At 38.9% G+C, this 27848-nt stretch overlaps 3 protein-coding genes and 1 long non-coding RNA gene across 4 annotated transcripts; 3 read left to right on the top strand and 1 right to left on the bottom strand.

Moving 5' to 3' along the window:
• Positions 1 to 1612: 1612 nt before the first annotated feature.
• LOC105386534 (putative alpha-L-fucosidase) lies at positions 1613 to 4177 on the top strand. Its single transcript, XM_011557122.3, has 6 exons — positions 1613 to 1944; positions 2035 to 2176; positions 2350 to 2816; positions 3003 to 3143; positions 3394 to 3752; positions 3874 to 4177. Exons 1-6 carry the CDS (start codon positions 1749 to 1751, stop codon positions 3970 to 3972), a joined length of 1404 nt encoding a protein of 467 aa, XP_011555424.3. The 5' UTR covers positions 1613 to 1748; the 3' UTR covers positions 3973 to 4177.
• Positions 4178 to 6079: 1902 nt separating this feature from the next.
• Positions 6080 to 19494, bottom strand: LOC105387021 (TBC1 domain family member 9). Its single transcript, XM_048623508.1, has 20 exons — positions 19281 to 19494; positions 19007 to 19173; positions 18474 to 18641; positions 17951 to 18047; positions 17509 to 17772; positions 16950 to 17214; positions 15407 to 15609; positions 14725 to 14860; positions 14255 to 14387; positions 13444 to 13590; positions 12994 to 13187; positions 12459 to 12653; positions 11409 to 11558; positions 10837 to 11025; positions 10230 to 10409; positions 9725 to 9933; positions 8713 to 8828; positions 8231 to 8386; positions 7365 to 7481; positions 6080 to 7033 (listed from the first exon to the last, which is right to left on the bottom strand). Exons 1-20 carry the CDS (start codon positions 19322 to 19324, stop codon positions 6816 to 6818), a joined length of 3348 nt encoding a protein of 1115 aa, XP_048479465.1. The 5' UTR covers positions 19325 to 19494; the 3' UTR covers positions 6080 to 6815.
• Positions 19495 to 21251: 1757 nt separating this feature from the next.
• LOC105386512 (protein rogdi) lies at positions 21252 to 25307 on the top strand. The gene is made up of 7 exons (XM_011557101.3): positions 21252 to 21577; positions 21667 to 21738; positions 21826 to 21957; positions 22071 to 22228; positions 22877 to 22997; positions 23254 to 23463; positions 24808 to 25307. Exons 1-7 carry the CDS (start codon positions 21542 to 21544, stop codon positions 24874 to 24876), a joined length of 798 nt encoding a protein of 265 aa, XP_011555403.1. The 5' UTR covers positions 21252 to 21541; the 3' UTR covers positions 24877 to 25307.
• A 1276-nt stretch (positions 25308 to 26583) lies between these two features.
• LOC125489060 lies at positions 26584 to 27800 on the top strand. The gene is made up of 2 exons (XR_007266708.1): positions 26584 to 26946; positions 27001 to 27800. It is a non-coding gene; the product is annotated as an uncharacterized LOC125489060 (long non-coding RNA).
• The last annotated feature ends 48 nt before the right edge of the window (positions 27801 to 27848 follow it).

A 27848-nucleotide genomic window follows, 5' to 3' on the forward strand; every position in this document is an offset into this window, starting at 1 on the left:
AAAAATGACGACGCAAACAAGAAACGACGGAAGAAGTAACGCAATGCTTGGTAGCATGGTGTCCAACGACAAATTCTGCGGAATTACAAAATTCAGTGGAGAAGATAAGACATATTCTTCGGCGAAGTGGGCCGCCGATATTGAAGATAATGCCAAGATATTCGGATGGAGTGCCCGGCAGAAACTCATTGTCGCTCGACAATCGCTCGTTGGTACGGCTCAGTTGTGGCTGAGATCGGAGGAGACGCACAAAACATTTGAAGAACTAAATGCCGCCTTACAAAACGAATTTCCTGATGCATTAAATAGCAAGGAAATGCACGAGCAATACAAGCATAGATACCCAGAAGAAGAAAATGACAGCCATAGACACGAATCATGCGAAGAAGAACTGAGTGACAGCCAAGAAATGACAATGTCAAACAGCAACTATCAAGAAGTTGTAAACAAACAAGGTTTACAGAATGAAAAGGAGGAAAAGATAGATATTTGTGAAAAATCTGTAAATATGTTGATAGATAACGGAAATGGCGTTAACCTTATTGTAGACGATGTATATATTGTAAAAAGAGACGATGAAATGAAGACAATGAGAGATGAACCAATCGATATGAAGGTTTATCTCAAAGATGATATCCCTGAAGCACAGTGGCCAACGCGTATATCAACGATGGAACAGAAGTTAGTGGAGGAAGAAGTAGCAGAATGGTTGAGAGAGGGTATAATTCAAGGAAGTTACTCAGAAGATTCTAACCCTCTGGTGCCGGTGACAAGGAGAAAGACAAGGAAGGTGAAAAAGTTTAGAAATCAAGTAGTACCGAGGCGAAGAAGGATAAGAAGGCGAGTGACAAACGAGAGAAGAAAAATAAGAAGAGAATCGATACACGAGATTAAAAAGATGAAAGGAAAGAAGGAAAAGAAGATGAAAAGAAATAAGACAAGAAAGAAGAAAAGAAAGGAAGTGATATTCGGAGAAAGAAAGATAAAAGTGATGAACGAATGATGACGAATGTGTGTGTTTTAAGTTGTAATGCCGTATTTGTTTATTATTATTAGTTAAGGTGTAATGCCGTATTTGTTTATGTTTATTAGTTAAGGGGTTAATCATTTAAGTTGTTTTAAATGCACATGCTGAGGGCAGCATGTAAGCAGGATGGCCGAGTTGTAGGAATGGAGCATTATCATTTATTATTATTTGCATGAACTGAGTGTGTGAAGAAAGGAAGAAAGCATCGATTGTCTATGAAAGGAAGTTTGACGGGATGAATGGAGCATTAGCAAAATGTAGTTGTGCTCAAACAATATAAATTGTATTAAAAGATGTATTAACTGAAATAAATGTGATTCAGTGTTTAAAGACTTTTGGTTCTCATTTCCACCGCCTGGTCCCACATACATACATTCTAGGTACTTCTCTAATGGGAAGGTAGATACAGATTCAGGTTGTAGTTGAAGTTCTGTATTTTTATTTTTTCTTTACCATGTTGATAATAACGGCCATCATTATTCCTAGTACCTCAATGTTTTTTAACAAGATTTTTCGGTCAGGCAACTCTTTATTCAACTGTCAATGTTGACATTAATCAGTCTGTTACTGTCAAGTTGACAATCAACTAAACAAAAACAAATAAATGGAAGAGCGCGGATTTCGTTTCGGTTGTGTTGTTGACTGATTTGAATCGATAAGTTCGATAACTTTTACTAAAATATCACCAAGAAATTGGGTCCGAGGACCTAGCTTATTCAAAATGGAACTCTGGGTCGTGTCATTGCTGTTTTCATTAGCTTCTCCCGTTATTGGTGATTATGAGCCTACTTGGGAAAGTCTGGATAGCAGACCTTTACCGGAATGGTACGATAAGTTTAAAATAGGCATTTTTCTACATTGGGGAGTGTTTTCTGTTCCAAGCTATGGATCTGAATGGTTTTGGAATCATTGGAAAGGTATTTTACACAATTATGCCTCTTAAAAATAAGTTGTACAAATGAACCTAATAATTTTGTTCTCTAGCTTATAAATATGTTTATTTGTAGATAACAGTACAGGCAAGGAAGCCGCTTTCATCAACAGAAATTACAAACCTGGATTCACTTATCAAGAATTTGCTCCAATGTTTACAGCAGAGTTCTTTGACCCCAATAAATGGGCTGAGCTATTCCAAAAGTCGGGGGCCAAGTAAGCATCTTTAGTTCTGCTTATTAATTACTTTTGTCAGTTAACTGACTACTTTTAAGCTTAACATAATATCTAATTTAAATTGCATCAACAGTAAAGAGCTAGATGATCAAAAATGCTAATAGTTTTTGTGTCTACCGAACAATAATTAATTTTAAATTATTTTCTTACAGATATGTAGTGCTCACAAGCAAGCACCATGAAGGATTCACTATGTTCCCTTCAAAAAAATCATACAGCTGGAACTCGATGGAGGTAGGACCGCACCGAGACATAGTCGGTGAACTAAGTACTGCAGTTAAAGAAAAAGGCTTGGTTTTTGGTGTATACCACTCTCTATATGAATGGTACAATCCTATCTATTTAAATGACAAATGCAAAAACTTTACAACCCGTGACTATGCAGAAACAAAATTGTGGCCAGATTTAAAACAGCTGGTGAACGACTATGAGCCTTCAGTTATATGGTCAGATGGAGATTGGGAAGCGTATGATACATACTGGAAGAGTACTGATTTTATTGCTTGGTTGTACAATGAGAGTCCTGTAAAAGACCATGTGGTAGTGAATGACCGGTGGGGGATCGGGACCTATTGTCATCATGGTGACTTCTACAACTGTCAGGACAGATTTAATCCTGGTAAGAAAATTTATTGAAACTTTCTGTTGGTACATAAAATCGTCATGTTATTATCAATACCTCACCATAGGCGAATGCGGCATTTTTTTCCCAACCAACATCATAACCTTTAGAAACTTTTGAGATTGTTCTCTAAACATAAGTAGTTGTTGTATAACACTGTACCATAAATATTATAAATTACAGGTAAACTACAAGACCACAAGTGGGAGAATGCCTTTACATTAGATAGACTGTCATGGGGGTACAGACGGAATGTGGACTTGCAAGAGGTGATGACCATGGAGCATGTGCTCCGGGAAATCATTACTACTGTCTCCTGTGGAGGTTAGTGGGTATTTGATCAGATTGATAAGTTGAAGACAGTGGACATAATATATTTGAGGTCCTTCCATATTTTATAAGTACCATATTATTATGTCACCCTATCATTTCAAATAAAATGTAATGAATGTACTTTTTATAACTTTTGTATGTCTAAACTGTATTAAAGTCTGGAGCAATTTCAGAGTGAATGGTGACTTGGTATTTACATTTTAAGTTTCTCTTTACTAAATTGTTACTTTATTTATTCCAGGAAATGCACTCATTAACGTTGGGCCCACAAAGGAAGGAACAATAGCCCCAATATTCCAAGAGCGGCTACTTTCTCTCGGGAAATGGCTAGATATAAATGGTCAAGCAGTATACGAAACCTCACCCTGGGAACATCAATTTGACTCAAACAACAATAACACCTGGTACACTTGCAAAAAGACCAAATATAATGGGTTGAAGCCAACATCTAAACCTTTGGAGACCGATGTAGTAACTGATATCTATGCTATAGTATTGCAATGGCCGGTACACAACATTTTGTATTTGAATGCGTTAACGCCGTACGTACGCGATAATTATGATATAAAAATGTTGGGGAATGAAGATTTAGCGTTAAATGTGAGTATGATTTCCGTATCAAAGTAATGGCAATGTCAATTATTTTCCCATTAATTTTAGGTCCAAATACAGTAATCAAACAAGTTTTACGTATAATATACATATGATTACTTTGTTTCAGTGGAAAATTTCAAATGGAATGGCAGCAATACTGTTACCAGACAAGGCTAGAGTTCGATCAGAATATGCTTGGGCATTCAGAGTTGTGAAAAAAACATAAAAATAACTGGAAATCATTATTAAACTATTTACTACTACTAGCTTTTACACAATATTCGGTTTATGACATTATAATTAAAGACAAATTAACATTTAAACAATTTTATTTATAGTTTGTTTACAATTATGACTGCTTCAAATTAACTGCCCTATATACAAAGACCAAATAAAAGATGACTTCGCCCAAAAGTCATGTTCTTCAAATACATTGTGTTTTGATTTCGTACCTACGATCATCCTTGATTTTTACAATATACATAACTACATATTTTATTTACTTAAATGAACAGACATAACCATTATATTTACTGAAATGTATGCTAACTTATCATTGCTAAGCTATTTATAGATTACAATTATAAGCACTTAGGTGATTGTTAATAGATGCCTAGAACCCGCTGTTTGTTGACCTTTTTAATCGGTACAGCTGTTAGTTTACAACATAATATAAAGGAGACGACATATCATGGATAGTAGGTTCAATAGCTAAAATAAAAGTTTTTAAGTACTAAGTTAGTACTTCAAGCAAAAATATCTAAAATTCATACGCTTCAATTTTGGCTTTATACACTCCTCTCTCCCTAGAATATACTCTATAACCGACTATAAAATAAGGTCACAATTTAAACTATCCAGGTCCGACCGGTTTTAAAGAAATAATTGTATTTAGTGCCGAGGTACATACGGTACATCGTTTAACTTCTGTTTCTCTCTGAACTTAGATTTATAAAGGTTAAAACCACAAACTGTCTTTGCGGATTAGAAGGTACAATCTGAGATTACATAGGGTTGTATAGGTAGGTACAAATGTACGCAAATATAAAAATAAATATAGGCATGTACATACCTCTACATACATACTGTTCGACTCATGCGAGCTGAGAACGCTAAATAAATGCCTAAAGATTACGTAAAAAATAAGGGCATTATATGCAAAGCACCATGATTATGATTATTAATATAAATAATGTAAGGTAGGTGTGAACCGCTGTTCATACATCATAGAATAATATTCGAATACATCTCAAACCTGTAAATTCATTTCATATAATATTATGTATTCCCAAATATAAGCAAAACTGTTATCTATCCCTATAACTAGTATGGCTATACTTAAACATAATAAATTTGGTACCTTATCTTCTAAAAGAGGATGGGCAAAAATATATGGGAGCTGGGACCACCCTCCAATAGCAGTAAGACTAACATCGTTGGATAGGTCTTGTCAATAGGAATAACTTTTGCTTTGACAGCTTTGTTGTCACAGTTGTCCGTTCTGAGATATTTGACTTATAAGTTCCGATACTCGTCGGTTCATCTTACTGCTATTGGAGGCTGGACCACCCTCCAATAGCATTAAGACAACAAAGCTGCCAAAGCAAAGGTTATTCCTATTGACAAGACCTATCCAACGATGTTAGTCTTACTGCTATTGGAGGGTGGTCCATGCTCCAATAGCAGTAAGATGAACTGACGAGTATCGGAACTTATAAGTCAAATATCTCTGAACGGACAACTGTGACAAGAAAGCTGTCAAAGCAAAAGTTATTCCTGTTGACAAGATCTATCCAACGATGTTAGTCTTACTGTTATTGGAGGGTGGTCCATCCTCCAATAGCAGTAAGATGAACTGACGAGTATCGGAACATATAAGTCAAATATCTCTGAACAGACAACTGTGACAACAAAGCTGTCAAAGCAAAAGTTATTCCTATTGACAAGACCTATCCAACGACGTTAGTCTTACTGCTATTGGAGGGTGGTCCATCCTCCAATAGCAGTAAGATGAACTGACGAGTATCGGAACTTATAAGTCAAATATCTCTGAACAGACAACTGTGACAACAAAGCTGTCAAAGCAAAAGTTATTCCTATTGACAAGACCTATCCAACGACGTTAGTCTTACTGCTATTGGAGGGTGGTCCATCCTCCAATAGCAGTAAGATGAACTGACGAGTATCGGAACTTATAAGTCAAATATCTCTGAACGGACAACTGTGACAACAAAGCTGTCATAGCAAAAGTTATTCCTATTGACAAGACCTATCCAACGATGTTAGTCTTAATGCTATTGGAGGGTGGTCCCAATCTGCCCATTGTCATTTATGGCCGACTTGAAGAATCATAAAAAAAATACGTAAAAATTTGGAATGCATAGTTGACAATGATAAATAAATCACAAACTTTGCAAATGTGGTTTTATGTTATGAAACTATCGTAAAAAGCTACGGTGAGTTACGATTGTATGAATTCTAAACATATTATCAGTAAGTATTACTGAGTACCTAGTAGATATTACTTTTAAAAACGGTATAAAGATAGGTAGGATTTCTTTATACAGTATCATAATCTAGTCCATTATACGCTCAAGGCCCATGCCAGCAGGGAAGCAATTTCGAACCAAGCAAGCCACTCGGTAAATAAAATCCGTATTTCACCTCTACTAAGGAATCCCCAGGATTAATACTGCAAGCGACATTTCTTGGCCAAATACAAAAGTAAATGACGGCTTGTATCGTTTCGCTTGTGCCAACTGTACACTGTCCATCGGTAACATTATCTTCTTTCCTAGAGCGATTTCGAAGCAAAGTCTCTTTTCTTTACGACCGGTTTGTATCAAAATATGACGTGACAACATATTGGCTTGAAAGCAAATTAACCGATCAGTAAAAAATACCACCATATCTTCAAAAAACGAGCTACCCGCAACTTCAGCGCGAACTTGAGTATTCAAAACCTATACTTACAGCCTGCAGCTTCGCCAAATACGACCTTATTCCAATGCACTCCACCACACTTTGCCACTACGTAACCCAGTCCACACATTCAGCGCACTCTATCAGCTACGAAACCGAATGCAATCTATCCCGATGCCTGAGTTCCTCTAATCTTGGTAGCAATGGAACTTTCTCGTTGAAGAATTCTTCTAGAAGCGGCTGGGCTAGCATGGTTGCCAAGAATTGTTCCAGTGTGATGGACCAGCTAGACTCAGCTGGTTCTGGAGATAGAGGCTCGGGCGTGACGGGCGACCGCGGTGACACCGTTGGATTTCCGTTCGGGTCTTCTTGCGCTTCTAAATCCATCTGTGGAGAAAATAGAAAGACTATTTTTATGAAGGTATGTTGCAATGGGTGGTATTATTGTTTGAAAATTGTCTCAGTAAAGATTAAAAAGGCCACCACCCTATACATAAAAAGCGCAACGACTAGGCAAACGTATTGGAGGTAGCCCTTCGGCTATGACTTGGTAAGGAGGCTGGTAATGATTGGATGCTGAAAGCTATAGATCGCATCCATTGGCGTGCTTTTGGAGAGAACAACGTACAGCAGTGGACTGCTATAGGCTGATGATAGACCACGTACGTGTACGAAACAATGATAAATAATACAAACTCACATCTTCAACGGCCATCTTGGCGGTCTGCGCGGCCAGGTAGAGGCTGTCCTGAGATATCTCCCGGTCCAGTTCCGGCCGCCCGTTCAGCTCACCCAGTTGAAGCAACATCGTACCTGCATTATAAAAGTGAGTTACAATGTTACACGGATAAACAAAAAAGAAGTAAGGAATCACGCAAATATTACCTCAAATAAAAACACCTTTCTTCGTCCGACAACTACCGGCTATCTAACCCTAACTAGTGTATCACGCCACATTTTCCAGTGTGTGGTGTAAAGCAGGCAAGACAGACATACTCCGTGATCGTATGTGAGAGCTGACAGGCAATCTGTTCTGTGCTGTGCTACGCGGCCCACATCCCAGCAAACGTATGGTCTAATCAACAACCTATCAGCATGAGACACAGCGTCATAGAGCGGCGCCAAGACGTGACAAAAGATTTGCGTCGCGCTCACAACATCGCGCGACCTCAAGAGCGAGTGCTACGGAAAACTTATGTCTTGCGCCCCGTGCTAGGCCTTCAGGAAGTGACAGACAGACAGACAGACATACCGGCGTGGGCCACAGCGTCATAGAGCGGCGGGGAGCGCTGCGCGAGGCGGTGCATGGCGGCCAGTAGCTGCAGGAAGTGTGCCCGGGGCAGCGCCGGCGCGGGCCCGCTGTAGCCCGGGGATAGCGCCACTGTAGGGAGTGACAGACAGACATACCGGCGTGGGCCACAGCGTCATAGAGCGGCGGGGAGCGCTGCGCGAGGCGGTGCATGGCGGCCAGTAGCTGCAGGAAGTGTGCCCGGGGCAGCGCCGGCGCGGGCCCGCTGTAGCCCGGGGATAGCGCCACTGTAGGGAGTGACAGACAGACATACCGGCGTGGGCCACAGCGTCATAGAGCGGCGGGGAGCGCTGCGCGAGGCGGTGCATGGCGGCCAGTAGCTGCAGGAAGTGTGCCCGGGGCAGCGCCGGCGCGGGCCCGCTGTAGCCCGGGGATAGCGCCAGCGAGCGCACCGCAGAGGCCGCTGTCACTGTAGGGAGTAATGGGTGGTTAGAGGGCGCCGATAGTAAGTAAAAAAAATACTGAATGAGCTACGGGGTTATAAAGTTGTTATAGGGTCAGATTGACGGTCAGTAGTTAGTTATATCAATATCTTCTCTATGATTTTTATGTTTCACAAATAACCTGTGCTCTGGATTGCGGCCTTAAAAGAGGAGTGTGAAAAAAAATATGCATTTACAGTGGCCACAGATGTACAATTTGGGGAAAAGCAAGCTATCATTTTCGTTCTTAGAGGGAACAGGATTCTCTGGTCCATTGTAGGCACTATGTTATGCTTAACAGTAATTATATTACCTGACTGGCTGCTAGCACTATCAGTAGACTTGTCCATGTGGGTGCCGTCTGCGCTCTCGCTGAGCGACTGCTGCAGCGAGGGCGCCACTGAGTCCGGCGTCGAGGGGTTCTCCGTACTGTAATGGAACGTTTTAAATGGTTAGAACATAATGGTAATATTCTTCTTTTTATGTTTTTACGTCGTGCTCCTTGGCAGTGCTCAGGGTCGGGACTAGAGGTCGGGTGGGGGCGCGGGCTGTAAGCAGCGGGATTTGATGATTTTGTTTTAGGTGGCATACGGGTTTCAGTATGACTTTCGGTGAGATATGGGTATGGACTTGCCATAACGCATCGAATATTTGGTAGGGTTTTGTTTTGCCTTAAAAACTAATTTCGGTATGAATATAGGCATAACGTAACGTCTTCCTTTTTAATTTAGGTATTCTCCGTAATCTCGGGTTAGTTTTGCTAACGATAGTAGTGTTGCCTCGCTTCGCTCGGCCCTTCAAGGTTTTATATTTATGATGATTTGAATTGTTTTGCCTCGCTTCGCTCGGCTCTTCTATTAATTAAGGTTATATAGCCTCGCTGCGCTCGGATCTCTAGGGTTTGTGGTATTATGGTTTTAATTGTTTTGCCTCGCTTCGCTCGCCTCTCCAGTTAAATTGGCAGTTGGTGGTTAAAGTAGTTTAGCCTCGCTTCGCTCGGCTTTCCAGTTAAACAGGCAGTATGTAGGTGTTTGTAGCACTTTAGCCTCGCTACGCTCGGCTCTTCGGGTTTTCGGGTGGTGATTTGGGTAATTTTGCCTCGCTTCGCTCGGCTTCCTTTTTTATGGTAACGTTACTTGTAGGTTGTAATACCTCGCTGTGCTCGGCTCTCTTGTTTTATTTTGGTAAAACTTGTAAGCACTACGGCCGCCCAATAGGATCGCCACCACCCGACCCGCTCTATATACAAATATGTGGAGCATAAGCGTGGGAATCCTCTCCCTTATCGTCTAAGCGTCTCGTATCTAGTATGTTTGAGTGCTGACCTGTCGAAGAAGCTAATAGCGTCAGTAGCCAGCTCGTCCCCGGCGGCGGTGTAGCGCGGGGGGTCGAGGTCGCGCGCGGGCAGCAGCGGCGGCGCGTGCATGCAGTACAGAGCCGCCAGCCGCCGCGGCGCCTCCGCGCGCGCGCTCAGCCCCAGCGCCTGCGCCAGCGACCGCGCGTTTATATAACCAGAGTCGTCCAAGTCTAGCAGCTGGAAGGGAAAAGTACAAGTGGTTAAGGCCGCGTCCACGTCGCCAGGCAGCGGCCGAAGCGGCAAGACCAACTAGTAGGTACTCTATGGCGGAGATTTGAACGTAATTATCCGCCATAGAGTAAATACTAGTGCGTGCCCCCGGTCTGACCGCTGGCGTCGTGAACGCCGCCTAAAGTTCTATTGCGCCTAACCGTTCTTTTTTTCCACAACTGGCGCGTCAAAAATCGTCAAATAACAGAGGTTCTCTGTAATTTCACTTTACGGGTCTTATGTTGGTACAATCTCTAATTTACCTTAAACATCCGAGTAGTGATAGCATCACCGTAGTCGCCTTCAGCCCACGGTGATAGTACGGAGAATAAACTCTTAAACTGCGTGTAGTCCAGTCGATAGCTTTCATACGGCGCTTCTATCCTCTCGCACGGCACGCGCTTCGCCCATAGCAGCTCTTCTCTTATTGCTAGAAGGAGTTCCTGTAATGTGCATAGGGAAAAAATATATTATTTTATCAGCGTTTTGTTTACTCATTGACTAGGACACTAAAAATGATCCTTCGAGCCGGATATGAACCAGCGACGCATGGTAAGTATTATTATCGACAACACGAATAGGGCAAGAAAGCATGAGTCCGGCCATGTTGTTTTGTTTTATCTACGTGACTTCATGTGGGCTAGGCTGATATACGAAGTGTTAGAAAACTTGTAGACTTGTACAGTAAGCCTAAAATAATGGCCTTTCTTTTTTTAACATCCTGTAAATTATTTTATGAATCTTACATTATAATATTAGTTGTTCGCAAAATATTCTGCACAACATTTGCAGTCAAAAAAATCTAACTCAAAAAAAAAGTTAAGCAACCGTCCCCACAGCCACCCTTTGGATGGGTGAACACCAGCTCACCTGCAGCTCATTAGGTTCCAGCATCTTGTCCTGCTGCAGAGCCTTCAGAGTATTCCTTTCAAGGCTGTCTTCTAGTTGCCTCACGACTTTGAGACGGTGTTTCAGACGCAGGTGCTCTATGCATTCACTGCTGACTCCGCTTGCGTAGCTCGTGTAGGACTTGTAGATTAGGTCCTGGATCTTTATTGTCTGGAAGGTTGTTGGTGGATTAGAGGGTTGTATGACGCCTAAAATTATAATCAACATAGACTCCACACGTTTTCTCTAGACGAAGGGTGTTGAAAAACAGACGGTAAAAAACTTATCATGTAAGAGTTCTTTTTGAGATAAGTATGGAAATTTCGAGCCGAGATATCTATCCTAAATAGACACAGTCATACGGATACACAATCACACTCACGAGCAATGAAAAAGTTCCTGTGACATATGGAACGTCAATGGCAGGTGGAAATTTTGCATTGCTCGTGAGCGTAGTAGAAATTTAAAACACACTTTCTACCATAGAATAACAAGTACAGTAGTACTAGTACTCGTTATTCTATGCTTTCTACCTTTATTGGGGAAATACTAACCTTAGGAACAGTCCTCGGTTCGGTAGACAGAGCCACGGCCTCGTCGTTATAGATGCCCTCGAGGTACTGGCTCAGTATCTGCATCGCTTGTCCGTCTTCCGCGCACTTCAGAAGCTTCTCCCGGTTTATGTCCAGGATTGTTAGTGTCACCTGGAAAAAAAACAACAATATAAAGGAGATGGAAAGAAAATAGTTAAGTAAAGTCGCTGTTTTAGCCTTCATTGTCATCACGCCATTGCCATTGTTCCATTGAAGCTCGTACGTTAATGAAGAAAGTTTAAGTTTTGTTCTCTCATACACACACACACACGCACTCACGCCTTGTACTAATGTACTCCCTTGCGGGGTAGGCAGAGGTGCATTGCTGCACCCACTTTTCGCCAGAGTGTTATGTTAGTCCCAATGTAATAGGGGGCGGGCCTATTGCCATTTTACGGGCACATCCAAGACCCGAGAACAAATATCTGTGTTTAAACAAATATCTGCCCCAGCCGGGAATCGAACCCGGGACCATCGGCTCAGTAGTCAGGTCACTAACCACTACGCCATTCGGTCGCCAACGTTGTTCTCTCATCTGCATAATATATTATCTGTCAAAAGTACATGATCATTTCCGCTAGAGGCGCCACAATGTATGCGAGAAAACGGAAACTTTCATTGTTTTCTGCAAACAATCAAACCCGTAACAGGCCTACAGATGATGAAACCAGGGTACAATCATCGACAAGGCCACTTAGATATTTTAGATCGAGACTCGTTCGTAGGCCCAGCTCGTCTAGCTTAGCGTGCGGCTTTGTTTTCCGCGAGGTCCCTAATATCCAGTTTCTAACTTGAGAATGTCAAATTAAGCATAGCTTAAAATGAGGAATACAGCTGTCATTGGCTGAATTGCCACAGTGCAAGATTGAAGGCCATGCTGGACATGTCACTAGTATTATTGCATTCGTTCATGAGTCTCCATTTTGACCACCAATCGTCAACGGCTCGTTTCGATATTTGATTTTGCGACTGTACAAGGCGTGTGTCTATAATAAAATAGTCAAAATTTACCTGAAAGATGACCTTGGCGCCGTCATAGAAGAAGCAGTCCATGACATTAACGGCACACTCGTAGGGCATCACGCTGATGAACAGAGTCAGGAACCAGGAGAGGGAGATCATCTTCATCAGCCCCAACTCGTCCAGTTTAGCGTGGAGCTCGGGGAGGTGGACTTCTGTTAGCTCTTCTAGGACGCCTTGGTCTACCTGTCGAAAGAGTAAGATTTTTGAGTATTAAAACTGTCAGTTATTTGGTTTGTAACAGAGCCTATTTTGACAAACGGATCAAAATCTGATTAGGCAAGCAAGACTGGGTTAAATCAAGAATTTCCTTTTTGAATTCATAAAGGCCACAAGGTTTTATTTTATTTACAATAGGTAGATGGTCTAGGACCTGCGTAGGCCAGAAATATACCCAAACAATCTCCTCAGTGTGAAGATTATATCATAGCCCTCCAACCATGGAGAGAATAAATAACAATTGTCTGGTATAGGAATGGTATAGAAGGTCATTCACAAGTAATTAAAAAAAATAAAGAAGACTTACCAAAGCCCCAACGACCCTAGTATTATAATAATCAGGTAGCAGCGTCTCGCATATAGTAGCTAGCAGCCAGAAGGCTTGCTCTTCGGGACAGTATATCAGTAGCACTGACGCCACAATGTTCATCGCTTGACAGTACCCGATTGTGGGGTTTTTTAACGCGTAGGCGCATAAAACTCGGCGAAGGGCTGATATGCCTGTAAATAGATGTTATTTTATTAGGTTTATCTGATGTAAGTGATAGATTAGGCATACAAAATGATTATTTTGTGCTCCTAAAAAAAAGTGGCTCCCCTAGCGGAAACTATAATGATTTTATTAGAAAGAAAATATAATGCTTAGCAGTTTTTATCAAATCAGTTACTATGTATTAGTATCTACTCTAGCCTGCTGTAAGGTAAAAAAACGTGTTAAGTGAAACACAAAATAGAATAGAAAGAGATAGATACTTACCAAGATCATTCTGGAAGGCTGGATGTTCTGGCAACGATCTGTGAAGATCCCTCTCAATTTCATCGTTGGCTTGGTTCTTTGATGATAATGCTTCGTTTACTAGCTTCTCGTAAAGTCCCTTGTTCTGAGCCTTTTGGAGATTTGATCCTGAAATGGAGTGTCATTTTACAATGGTACGAGTATATTAGGCCATCGAGGAAAGGTATTATTCCACAATCGTCGTGACAGAATTACCCAGTCAGTTTAAGGTAGATTAAAAATAAAGGACCTTAATTATTGTATCTACCTAAGATTGCCTTTTGGATAAAGCAAAAATACCACAAAGTAAGATAGAGCCCGCCGCTCCTGTGTTTTTTCAGAGGACAGTCAGTGGAAAGTAGTCAGCAAACAACTTCATTGGCCACCCCAGCGCAAATATTTTAATTTTATAATGCACTGTCTGGACATACTTGACCAGACACGCGATCAGAACACGCGCGATATCACTCTCTCTCTCTCTCTCTATAGAACACCTGCAAGTTCAAGCGAGACGGCTACACACCTGAGAACACGCTCCACAGCTCCCCTCGCAACGACTCGGGCACGCCGCCGATGACCAGCTCTCTCTCTCTCTCTCTCTACAACACCTACGAGTGCAAGCGAGACGGCTACACACCTGAGAACACGCTCCACAGCTCCCCGCGCAACGACGATGACCAGCTCGCTGCCGGCCACTGTCTGGTACATGCTGACCCCGCGTCGCCTTCTCTCTCTCTCTCTCTCTCTCTCTCTCCATAAAACACCTGTAAGTGCAAGCGAGACGGCTACACACCTGAGAACACGCTCCAAAGCTCGCCTCGCAAAGACTCGGGGACGCCGCCGATGACCAGCTCGCTGCCGGCCACCGTCTGGTACATGCTGACCCCCCGGCCTACTTCCGCCATGTGCTCCTCCCATTGCTTCTCCTGGGGAGTCGGAGGGGAATAATGTTAAGGGGGGATCTTGTTACAGCCTGTTTAGTTAGTAACGTAATTAGAAATGGAACTTTTGTTTTTGAGTTGGCAACCCTACTGATTCTATATATGAGTCCGTCGTTGTCAACCCTACAGATTCTACGGCCCGCTACACCGATGGCTCTACACACCTAGAGTTAGATTGAGGGCCGAGGTCTGAGTTAAGGGCTCCTTTGATTCTCCCAAAATTATTAAAACCTAGTTGCATAGCTCAACTAAATCCTAATGACTAATGATCACCGCACACATAACCGTAACTTGTGCGATGACCTTAAGTCAATCCACCAACCTTCTTCTGCTGTATCTGCTTGATGGGCGAGGTCTGGTGCGTCTTAAACAGCGTCATGAGCGGCGGCTGCGGAGACCACCCGCCGTCTGACTCAGAGCGGTCTATGGCACGCGTCGCGTTCTCCCTGAAAACATCACTGTTACACGTCACTTTTAGAGGAGAGACACTAGAGGTATACCATGGTCTGTGTATTGGGTTTCTATTTCAGATGATCTTGGTAAAGTATTGGTGACAAACACTAGATCTAAGCCAGTCGGATATACAGACAAAGCATGGGCTGAGATTGGAGTTTCTCTTCTTCGGCGGACATAAAGACAAATCTAACTGGCCAAGCACAGTTATATACATTGGAGCTACGCTAGAGGGTAGAGTCTCTGTTGTTAGATTAGCGTCAGTCGCTGAATGGCCAAGTTGCGGAATTATATTTACAGAGTTGATAAGCCACTCAGTAGGATCCTTACCTATGTGCACCAAGGTGATCAGTAGATGGCTCATATCGAAGACTGAATGAGGAGAGCCGAAATCAGAGAGTTGGGGAGCTCCATGGAATAATAATGGGCTGATAATTATAATGAAAAAATATGAGAGAGTTTTGAGTGAATGAGGATAGGGTCAAATGGCGTGACTATGGAAAAGGTGAGGAACAAATAGAATTATGATGATGATAACTACACTAACTCACTTGGGCAACTTAGCCAGCAGTTCCGAGATCTTGTGCACCAAGAACTCCCGGTCCGATATATTCCCGAACAAGAAACTCGTGTGGTGGGCCGTGGTGATGAGGACGCTGCCCGTGTCGCCGGACGACCCGGCGCCGCCCGAGACGGCTCGCTCCACTTGGTGCACATTGCGCAGCGGGATGGTCAGGCGGACTAGGTTGCGGACCTGGTTTATTTATTTATTTTTATTTTGGTAACATACAGACATAAGGCATGAAAATACGATTTAGAATTATGGACTCAGAGAGCCGATCATTTCATAGACGAAAGACGGGTCGAATAATTCAATAGGTAGACTGATAGACGGTTTGTGATAATGTCAATAGGTTATTAATAAATGTTAATTTTATGTTTATCTTGATGGTACGGTTAAGGAGAGAACAGGGCTTAGAGGGTTATGGTAATGTCAATGTTTTAATTATAAATGTTTTGTTTTATCTTGATGGTGTTAGGAAGTGAAGCGGGAGTACTTAAGTATGTACGTACATAGATTTTTTTTAATACATATAAGTACCCTGTACGACTTAAATTTCAAAGTATGTGAAAGAATGGCTGTTGGGAGAGATCGTTTGTTTATAAGATCGCTTTTTTTATATTAATTGTTATGATTTCTTAGGTACATAGATAGTGTAATTATTGACTCAACTGTGACTACATATTACTCATCATCATCATCATCATCATCATCAGCCTTCTATCGCCCACTGTTGGGTATAGGCCTCCTTATTTAGTTACTATTGTTACAGTTCACATACATAAGCTATTACAATGTGAGTATTCAATACAACGATATTGAAGATAGGCCAAGGCTATTAAGTCAAGATAATAAATGCATATGCTTACTTCCTGCCATCTTGTAATGGCTTCTACTATTATTGTGAAATGCATCTTTGTCTCCACTTTATGATTCAGATTTATTACAATGTAATGTAACATTACAAATTCGCATTAGATAACATTATGAAAACAATGTATTGCAAAAATAATACAGAAATACAAGCTCATAGACAGTTCGGAAAAAATCCACATGGGTGCAGGTTTGATTCCCGTCTAGGCTACGCAGATATAGGGTTCAAAAGAGTACCTAGGTAAAAAGCGTGTACTTATGTATTTATTATACTATACATGTATTACATAACATAACATATTCTTTATTACCTACTAGCTGTTCCCGCGAGCTTCGCTTCGCCTTAAAATGTTTTCCCGTGGGAATTCCGGGATAAAAAGTAGCCTATGTTCTTTCTCAGAGTCTAGACCATATGTATACCAAAATTCATTCAAATCCGTTCAGTAGTTTTGGCGTGAAAGAGTAACAGACAGACAGACAGACAGACAGACAGACAGACAGACACAGTTACTTTCGCATTTATAATATTAAGTTAGGATATTATATACGGATAACATGTACATAATATTTATGACTCAAAAATTGTATAGAGATTACGAGATTAATAATCGATGAGCATAGATAAAAAAAAATAAGAATGCAATCGCTAGGTCACTCACCCGACTATCAAAACAAATAAAGTTTTGTGACAAATACAAGCGACCCCAGTTGTGTCTCTTATTGTAGGGGGTCCATAAAGTGCATTCCTCAGAACCATCCAACTTCTCCGTCTGTGGCAATCTGAACTTTAACGTGTAAAGATTAGATTGCTTTCTCGCATCGAGGTCACGTTTCAGGAAGGATGGCTTTTTCGGTACATTTTTGCTCAGTTTTGTCAACAATTCCTTGTCAATGTTGAAGCTACCGGATTTGTCGTCAATCATTCTGTAAAAGAGTTTTATGTAAATCGGTGCTAAAATTGTATAGTTTAAAATAATAACGTACTCATAATAATATGGCCTTGGGTCAACCTCATTATGATAATTTAGATAAGTGACCATTATGTATGTGGTTTGCAAAATGTTACAAACCAGTCACAATAATACACCTGCTGGCATATTCAAGCTTACAAATGCCTTGTTTCATTCACATAATTATTTTGAGTATGTATTTATTAAGGCTAGCAATGATAAAACTAAAACAAATTAATTTAATTTAGTAAGTAATAAGTATACTCACTGTTTCATTGCAATATTAGCAAGCTGCTGCATCAACGCATATGTCTCACTTTTCTTCAAGAACATAGTAAAGTAGAACTCTCCGTCTCTTGTGACAATTTTTATGGAATCCGGGAATAGTAAACTGTTGGTTTTGGCCAGCTCTGTTACATCGGCCCAGCGAATTTTTATTGTGGTTTTTCGGCCAAAAATATATGAATAGAAACACATGTAGTGAACCGACAGGTACATCCAGCCTTGGCGAGGCATCTTCCCTTTCCAGTAACTGAAAATGTATCAACGAGTAAAATAATGTGTGAGTAAGTAGGTATAGGAAAAAAATCGTAAATATTCAGTGAATGAAAATTACCTTTGTTTTTTCCAAATCACATTGTTAATATATTAAGTTATCAAATTTTAAGTACAGTTATGTAATTATAAATATACAAAAATTCATGACATACCTGCATGAATAGTAGCACACAAGTTTTTCATCTTTCGGCATACTGAATCGTTGGTGGAACTCATAGTCAACATTTTTGTATGTGACAGTATCTTCATCTGTATTAAAATAACAATGTAAAGCTGTTGTAATATACTTTTTTACTTTATTGATAAACTTAATAATATTTCTGACTCAAAGATGGGTTTGGTGAGGCCTTCAACTGCCATGATCATGGAATACTTATTGTTTTGCATTCTCTTCTCTACATACATCCATACAGTCTCCTACTACTTACATTTGGTCTTCTACTGTGACTTTCCTTAAGCGTGGCATATATTTGGTTAACATACGCTATTAGCTTAATTGCAATGCAAAGATAAATAAACTCCAACATAATTATTTTAAAAATATTGTTTTTGATGAATAACGTAAAATTCACAGGGTTACTTAGGTAACAGCTGGACAGCCTTGTGAATAATTATGTCTGCTAACTAATCAATGAACAGTCATAATTCAACTAAATCATGATTCACAATACTTACCTTCGGTGAAATTCTCTTGTTCCGTGGCAATAATAGAGTTAATTTTGCAGCAGACAAACTCTGTGACTTCCTCCTCAGTGTCGAAGGAGTGTAGCGTCGGACACACATTGTGCACCAGCCACTGCCAGTCCCGTTTTATCTCGTCTGATGTCAGTGCTGTTGCTATCACTGAAACAAGTTAAAAGAGGTGATGCAAAATACCTTATTATTATGATAAGAACTATAATAGTTGGAATTAAGTATCTAAATGGTAAATCCTGAAATTTGTTAGAAGTTAAGAACTTACTGCAAAGAGGTGTTAATCTTTACATTGATTTTAAATCACTTATGATTCAATAGTTTATATTGTTTTAATCTTGGAAAACTGTTCTTATACTACTTCAGAAACATAGATACATAGTCCAACATCACACACCAACAAAGAAATACATCAAAAATTGTTTTATAATAATTAAATAATACGTACATTTTTATTTTCATGTGATCAGTACCTGCCAATTTGGTTTAGATAGTATTTTTTTCATCTTTCTTACCATAATAAATCTCAGAATTTGGAGTCTGATGGAGTATCCTGAAGGGTGCTGGTTTCGAGTCTAGTACACTATCTAAAGTGCCAACTAGAAGGGAAGACAATCCCTTTGATTTCCCATGACCTTTTCTTCTTTGTAGCACAAAGTATAAAGAGTTTTCATCTGTATCCCTAAAATACAAAAGCAATTATTTATTACAGAAGTACTTGTAGAAGCTGTAACAATTGAATCAGCTTTGATCCTACGCCACAAGATAAGAAGGAGGTAGATTACACACCAGAACGCTGTTTTAATAAACACTTCTTGAGGTTTGACCCACATACTTGAAATCGGGCTTAGCAAGACGTGAACTACACAGAAGCAAAACACATTTCCTAAACGAGGTTTGTTATTGAGAAACACGAGAAATACACAACACGTAAACGCAAGAACAACAAAATTCCTTTTTCGCACTGAAAAAAGTCAAACAGCAGCACGAAAAAAATGTTTTGACAAGTGTCAGTGTCATGTTTGACATTTTTGATAGAAGTCACAGACTATGAACAACAACCTTAAAATAAGCACAAGTTAGGCAAGTGAGTGTTAACACCTTGATGGATGTATTTGTAGACCAAGGTGAAACTCATCAAAAGGCGTTGAGTGACGTTCCTGGCGCACATGCGGGCACACTGCCTAGGCGCAGTATAATAAACGGTGACCGTTGTGTGAGTGCATACTTTTTGTTATACTGTATGAAAACTTGTTGCTGTGTGAAAAAAGATACTCTGGGTGCATATTATTATAACTTTGTAATCTTGCCCAATAAAGCACAACAAGATGGTCTTCATACGAACTCTAGGTAAAACATGACATGTTTAAATAATTAGGCCAAGAGGGATGGGGACTCCATTTGACGTTGTGATTTTTTCATGAAGTGTTGAGGACGTCAAATGCAATCAGTGTCCATCAATGAGTTAAATACAGGATACAGGTTTCTGAACGGGAGATAGTAGGCAGGAACATAACTACTTCTCTAATGAGAAGATCAACGAGCTAAGCTAAGGTTGGTAGTAATTTCCATGATGAGATGAGGAAGTTGCGGATAGACTGTTGTAGCTGTCACATTCCTTGGGAAAATGTGTCTTTTGTATCTTAGGTTAATAAATAAATGATCACATTATGAATATTTATTCAGGTAGATAAGACCAGGATATATAATTATTAATTTATTATAACATTACGCTAATGTTCTTTATCATGGGCTGCATTTTTGCGTTGAGTTTCCGCCCAGCTACTTTTATTTTCCGAAGAATTTGCGAGGCGGTGTATTTTAACAAACACTAAGAATGTTATAACCCACCCAACAGGCCAATACATCCATATATTATTGTTCTTCATGTAGAAGAATAGTGGAAATTGAGCCACTTTAGCGGAAAATGTGTAAGGGAATTTCATGTGTCTTCCCGATTTTCTGAAAATATAAATAACCATATATATCGTAACTAAGTAGGTATATTATATTATTAGTTTTATAGGTACCTACCATCTAAAGAGGGGAGTTCTCATTAAAAGAACCTAACAGGTTACGGTATTAACGATAAATTTTAATAAAGTTGTGATTAATTTTATTTACCCAGCTATAATACTTTTTTCTCGAAACCAGTCTTCAGCTTTGTTATAAATTTTAGTCAGAAATCTTGGAGTTACCATTCTGAAAGTATGTAAGTACCTCGATAATTACGTAGGTAATTAAACAATAATTATTATACACCTATCTATTTCGTATTTTTATGGATTTTATAAATCTCGTGCTTAGAGTAATTTCTCGTGGCAATAATGACAACGTCACTGAGGAAAAAATAAGGCCCTCGAAAAATGCATCGCACACATAAAATCTTATCATTATCTTGAGAACCTACTCCTAAATTACTTTTTTGCTTTATAGGTTTTTTTGTTTAGCCTTCATTTCTAGTCAGGTATAGTGCCACAAACTTATCTGTTCCGGTGAGAGCGAACTAAATTGGTCCATACCTCATTACTTACTAAATGAATTTCATATTGACATAGATTATATGGACCAATTTAGTTCGCTCTCACCGGAACAGATAAGTTTGTGGCACTATACAGGTAGCCCTGTATGCTATGAGTTCTATTTTTTGCTATTTTCTTAATGTCGTTATTATTCTAAGATATAAAATAGCACAGAGTACTTTTTCAATGTAGTTGACAGACCAATGACAGACTGACTTTTATTGACAAACTGACATGTGTCATTGCTTTGGCAGGAAGTCAGTCAGTCAGCTTCACTTCAGCTTCAGTTTCAGGAAATTTTCTTTTCTTTTAGAAATTAAGTGAATTTGTGAATCCTAAATTTAAACTGTTTATAACTGTTTAAAATTTAACACATATTAGTAACATTTTACGGTAGTTGGCAGGTAGAAGGCCGTGAAATAATTTAGTTTTTGTGCAGATCATTATCATTCGCTGTTCCTAACACTCGAGTTAAAAGAACTTTGAAAGCATATTCTTAGTTGCATATTTTACCTTATATTCGCTACAATGTGTGACAACGAAAAAGAGGAAGCTGCTAATCTGGTAAGAATCTTCACCTTTACATATTATAATGTTTTATCTTAGAATATTGATATGTGATTTGATATTGACGTAAATATTCTAATCTGCAGAAAGAAGAGTTTGAATGGGTGCTGCGGGAGGAGGTTCACTCAATTCTTCATCAATTGCATACAGTTTTAGTTGTAAGTACTCTACTTATTTGTATCATTTATAAGTGCAAGTTAATATATTGTAGAAATATCGTGAATTAACTGTACCTATGCTTTCAGGAATGCGCTCACAGGTTCCCTGTTCCATTGTATGGCAATGAAGGCCAGAAGCAGGATAAATTCATTTTAACATCACAACCGGAACAGCTAAAGTGTATTGTTACCCTCACCGGCGACAGCATTACACATGCGGTGAGTATCACACACAATAATACTATTTTTAAACTCTTTGCTATATGAAACATTCCTGTTAATCATTGAATGAATACATTTAATAAATTACAAAATGAATCTCTTACCAACAGGACATAAGTTTCAAAGTTCTCCGTCAAATGCACACTATCTGCCGCACATCCATCAACCAGGACGGTCCGTGGAAGCTGCAGCAGATCCAAGACGCTGCCAACCATCTCCAGCAGGCCATCGGGTACATCGACAATGTGGATAAACACTATGTGTTCAGGTAAGACTGTTTGAAAGATAACAATATGATGATTATGTTTCCTAGGTAAAGAGTGTGCATAAAAATTTGTCCAGTAGTTAAAAAATTACAAGCTCTTTTTTATCATTGCTATGAGTTGGGAGTTGCTAACTTAACACAGTTTATTTTAAATATTACTTTCTATTTATTAGGTACTAACTCATATCATAATAAAAATGTCTGGATATGAAGGTCAACATTATAAAATCATATGACTGTTCTACAAAACAATATGTCATAAATAATTCATCTCATGCCTCTCTCATGCTCATGCTCATGCTATTCTCACAGTCAACTGTATTGTAATGGTAATGTGTAACACCTTTGTGCTAAAACTTACAATAACTTAGCACTGTTATAGGTAAAATAATAGGTAACTTATGTAAAAAACAGTTGTAAGTGTCTGTGTATTTATGTTCTCTTATAGTAAACTACTTGAGGGACACTTAACCCATTTAGATGAACCTAATCAATAAAACACAGCACTTAAATTAAATGCACAGTTCCATTAATTGAGATAAGTATAATAAAATAAGTAAGTAGCTTTTCATTTGTCACAGTTACAAAGTAGAATGCTTGACAAGAAGTCACAAGCATGAAATGTGTGTTGATGTTAGTTTACAATTTCAGATCATCTGATGAGGTCCTGCACATTATACAGTGCCTACTTGGATCACTGCAACGTGCCAGAACCGCCCTAGTACTGCCTAAGAAAAAAGCCATTGATGAACTTATGAAGAGTAGAAATATGGTAAGTTATAGAATAGAATATAACTTGCATTCAAATTACATTTATCATGGTTACATGGGGACTGTAACCATGATAAATGTTACAGCAAAAGTTCTAGCTAGGTGCTATCTATTTGTGATTTGTAATTGCTAATATTGGTTGGTTTTCTGTAAAATTTATAAAAAATATGAATTGTAGCAGTTTTAATCACATTTCCTATTTAACTTTTTATGTTGTTTGAAAACATTTTAACAACAATATTGTATTTGTTTTTCAGAAAGCCCTCTCACCAAACCTACCCGAAGACCTAGCAATATCATTCTACATACAGTCACATAAGTTAATCTTCGTTGCGTACCAACTGAGCTCAGTGCACGGGACAATGCGCATAGACTCGTGCCAGGCGGACTGCGCTGTGCCGTGGCTCAGTGACGTCTTGTACATGCTCACAGCATCCCTGCACATGTGTCAGCAGTTGAAAGATAAGGTATGCAGGTTAAAGATATTGTTTTACTTACGTGTTGGGTTGTTCTGCTGTATTTTAATCTCTTCATTTACAGTTTAGTTTATAACACCCGTCCTTAAAGAAACAATATAAAAATGGCGGCTTTTACATAACTATGAGTAGCAAGGATCATAATACAGCCCTACTACTCGTGCGAATTAGCTGTGCACCTGGCCAGTAAGAACCAGGGGTCACGCCGGTTACGCCAAAGATAGTTAATATGACCTCTGGTTATGTCAGTCAGGTGCACAGTTAAGTCGCACGAGTAGTAGAAGACTAGAGTCCGTTCAGTTTTTTTTTGGTACAGCTCGCCCATCATGTATTTCTGTGTGCAGTAAACAACTTGAGAGACAAAATAAAAATATCTCCCAATGCCATAAGCCTGTGTTTACATGCCCTTGTGTACTTGGCCTTACTTATCGTCAAGTTCAATCACATCTAACATATTGTTATCTAGACGTGACATATGTTCTAATGATAAGATACCGCCTTCGGATACTTCACAGAAAGATTGCCGAATTTTATAACCACCCAATTTTTATATACTGTATAGAAAGTCATTTAATTTTCACCCTTTCTAAACGATTTTGTATGTTTCATTCTCTACTCTCTAGTGATGCTGATGTGATGAATTTGTTTGTTGTCCATATGGGATTATTTGTTATTGGAAATGGAATTCAATGTTATGATAAAATAAATTACTTACTGATTTCTACGAAAGATATGTAACTTACTCGTGCGTATACTCGTATGATTGCTATTGAATGTTATTCCGAAGTTGTTATCATTGATGTTTATCTGATTTATGGGATACAACAAACAAAAGTACCTATGCAATGAATGACGGTACATAGCACAGAATAATAAAAGTAATAAGAAGTATTAGGTAGGTACTAGTTTAATATCCTTAAGGTGGGTACTGACCAACGTTACGGACTGTAACGTTACATTCCCAGCGAGCATGTTACGCAACACTATGCTCTAAAATCGGCTCGTTGTTCGCTGGTTTCCCCGTAACACTACGTACTGCACGAATGCTCGCTGTGTAACATGCTACATTACATCTCGTAACGTTGGTCAGTACCAACCTTTATGTTGTTAATAAATACGAATAAAAAGTATTCAAGTCAACAATCATTTAAAAAAATCATCAATGTCAATCGAGTAGAAGTTTTTTTCGAAGTCGGTAAAAAAATATCGGCTCGAGTTTACCAGCGTGATTGTAACACAAATTATCCACCAGTCCTTAGATGAGAGGCTACACGGCTAAAATACATATAAGCGTCTTATTGAAATAAAATAAAATAAATTGTCTTTGTTTTTCAGCTATGCGTGTTTTCGCAGTATAAAGACTTCACAGTGGGATCAAGGTCGGCATCCATGGTGTTCAACTAAATTCCGCCTGTTATTTGTCGTGCTAAACACTGAGCGCTAGTAAAGAAATAGCGACTTAGCGCTGGATATGTGCTGAACGACATCTCAAGGAACGAACCTACATTAAGCGTATGCATTTGAAATGCTTGAGCGCTTAAAAGCTGTTCAACACGACAAAATGTATTGGTAAGAATCCACTTTTAGCAGGCCCGCATCAAATACATTCATAGTTATTTTTATATCAGCCATTTCATAGCTGCAGGAACAGAGAGAGATTTGAGTGTCTACTGCCCTGTGATACCGAATAAATATCATGCGTTACGTTCATTAGTTTCAAACTTTTCCGACAGGGGCGCTTATCAAGATCTCATACAAAACAACCTATCAAATGTTGTGTCGGAAAGTGTCATACTTATTCGGGATCAAAGCATGCATCTTTGCATGATTATGCAATCTAGGGCCACTTGCACCAACATATTAAATCTAGATTTAGTGTTAAATCTCGATTTAGTTAAATTTTATATTGATTGACGTTTCTTAAATCGAGATTTGACACTAAATCTAGATTTAAATGTTTGTGCAAGTGGCCCCTAGATGTGTATGTCAAAATGTGGGCCTACGATCGTTTTCCTAAACATCTTGTGTCAGAGAAAAATAAAATAATTATTATATTCCTATAATAATGAGTCCATTGTTGATATTCTTGTTGAGTATGTTGTAATGTATCGTTAACATTAGTAATTTAATCGTATAGTGAATAATTTATTTAGTACAACGTTGTTTTAAGTGGAGGCTAGCTTAAACATAAGGTTTTTCGTTGGTGCTTTTAATTTTAGGCATGTATAGTCATGTCACGTGGTTTATTTATAGATGTTACCATGGAAGTAGAAAAAAAGACGGAAGGAATCTCGCTAACTAAAAAGTGAAGCACCCAAAGTAAGTCAGTTTCATAGCCATTGTTACGACGAGCCCGCCACACACACATTCACAATCAAAGTAAGTCAGTTTGCCGCTGCGCGCCAATCACGTGGCACCTACGCACGCACATACTCTCATGTCGCCGCCATTGTGGTGCTTCAGTTTTTTAGTAAGCGAGATTCCTTCCGCCTTTTTTCTACTTCCATGGATGTTACCTACCCAATATTAAATCCAGTATTTACCCAGGAATGTCTTTTACAGTTACATTATGTAAAATGAATGAAGTGTAAATCTATTTGAATACGAAGGTATTTGTAATAGAAGAGTGTGTGTTGTTTAAGTACGTTCAATATTGTTCCGTAGGTAGGTAATGAGTCAAAATGAAGCTCTCAGATTGAACGAGTGATTTAACCAATTTATTGTTTTTTAATCTTAATACAAAACTCACAAAGAGTTTGTAGATAGTTTTTTTTGCCGGCGAAAAAACCCCTAATATTTGTGTCCGTCAAAAAGTCCGAATTCGCGTACTTAAAACCCTTCTACAAACCCTTTGTAAGTTCTATGAATAAGGGGGTTATCATTGAAACTATACCTAACAAGGAGGTAATAACTGTTATGTATGATAATTCAAGTCTTATGTCTCTAATGTTGTTAAAAATACCACCTTATACTTGTAATCATTAAATACGTAAGCGCACCGTATTATAAGAATAGATCTGATTACAAAATTGTAGGTAAGACAAATTAAAGGGTACAGTGAGCGGCAGAAGTAGATAATCAAACTTAGGTTTTTTTAAATGCCAAGGTAATGATTTGAAGCTTGTGCAATCAAAATCAACTTTTGTTGTTTACTGTACTTTACTGTAACTGGAAGCAATAATGCTTCGAATTTGCTGTATGTTTGTAGTTAAATTATCTACGAGTAGGTATAATAATGATAAAGTAATAAAGAATATAAAAGTGTAATCATGTTAAAATTGCAATATTCAGTCAGTGTAATAAAAAAATATTTATTAAGTATAGGATTATAAATTTTAATGTAAAATCTCATTCCTAATAGACAATATTTGCCGATATGATGACTATTCGGCAATAGATTTGGTGAATAAACTGACCACACATGGAAGTTTTGCCAGTTACGCAAATACGAATAGCCAAGTGGGGTACGGTCAGGTGCAGAGAAACCTGACCCCCTCTCATAGCAACAATGCTTCTGAGGGGGGTCAGGTTTCTCTGCCCCTTACGTACCAGCTTTCAAAGTGTACCGCCAGTGCGACGATATTGTCTAGTAGGCACGAGGGTTGCACATTGCACGCATTTATATCAAGTATTCGGAATGCACGCCTAAACGGCTGGTTTGAACTAGATAATGATAAGTGTTGTGTTGTCGCCTACATCTTAAAAGTGCCATATCGAAGTATCGTAATCAATGGATTAATTTTATGAGTTGGTCCTTTAACATTTTATAGAACATTCGATACGGTCTGATGGTATTGAAGGCGTCAATACAAGATATGAATGAGAAATTTAAATCGGTTAACCGCCTTTGTAACTTTGTTTAAAATAGATTTCTTCAGAATGAAACTTACGTGAGCTGTGCTTAGGATAGTTTCCGCTAGGGGCGCCACTTTGTATACAATGAGAAAACGATAAGTGAATTTTTCGTTTGAGATGGCTCTAGCTTATTTCACGGATAAAATATCCAGCGGATGCAAATAAAAGAAGCTAGATATAAAAAGTGAAGTTAACACCCTGCAAAACTATCCATTTAGAAACATACCATAACTTACGAACTTTACGAGCTACGGTTCTAAAGATGCATATGGCGACAAACGACTAATAAAAAAACATTAATAATGTATATTTCACAATAGAGTTGACCTCAAAAGTTTTTTGGACATGTTTTTGACAATAAAATATGGTAAATAATAAAATAAGTATTAATTATTGTTTCAAATGTGTAATTTGTGATTGTGTTGTACATATACATATACATATACTTCAATAAATCATTATAATATCAGTTATTAAATGTGTATTTATTCATGAATGAATGTATATTAATGGATCCTGTG

The sequence above is a fragment of the Plutella xylostella genome, chromosome 10, assembly GCF_932276165.1.
Source record: "Plutella xylostella chromosome 10, ilPluXylo3.1, whole genome shotgun sequence".
Taxonomy (NCBI): Eukaryota; Metazoa; Arthropoda; class Insecta; order Lepidoptera; family Plutellidae; genus Plutella; species Plutella xylostella.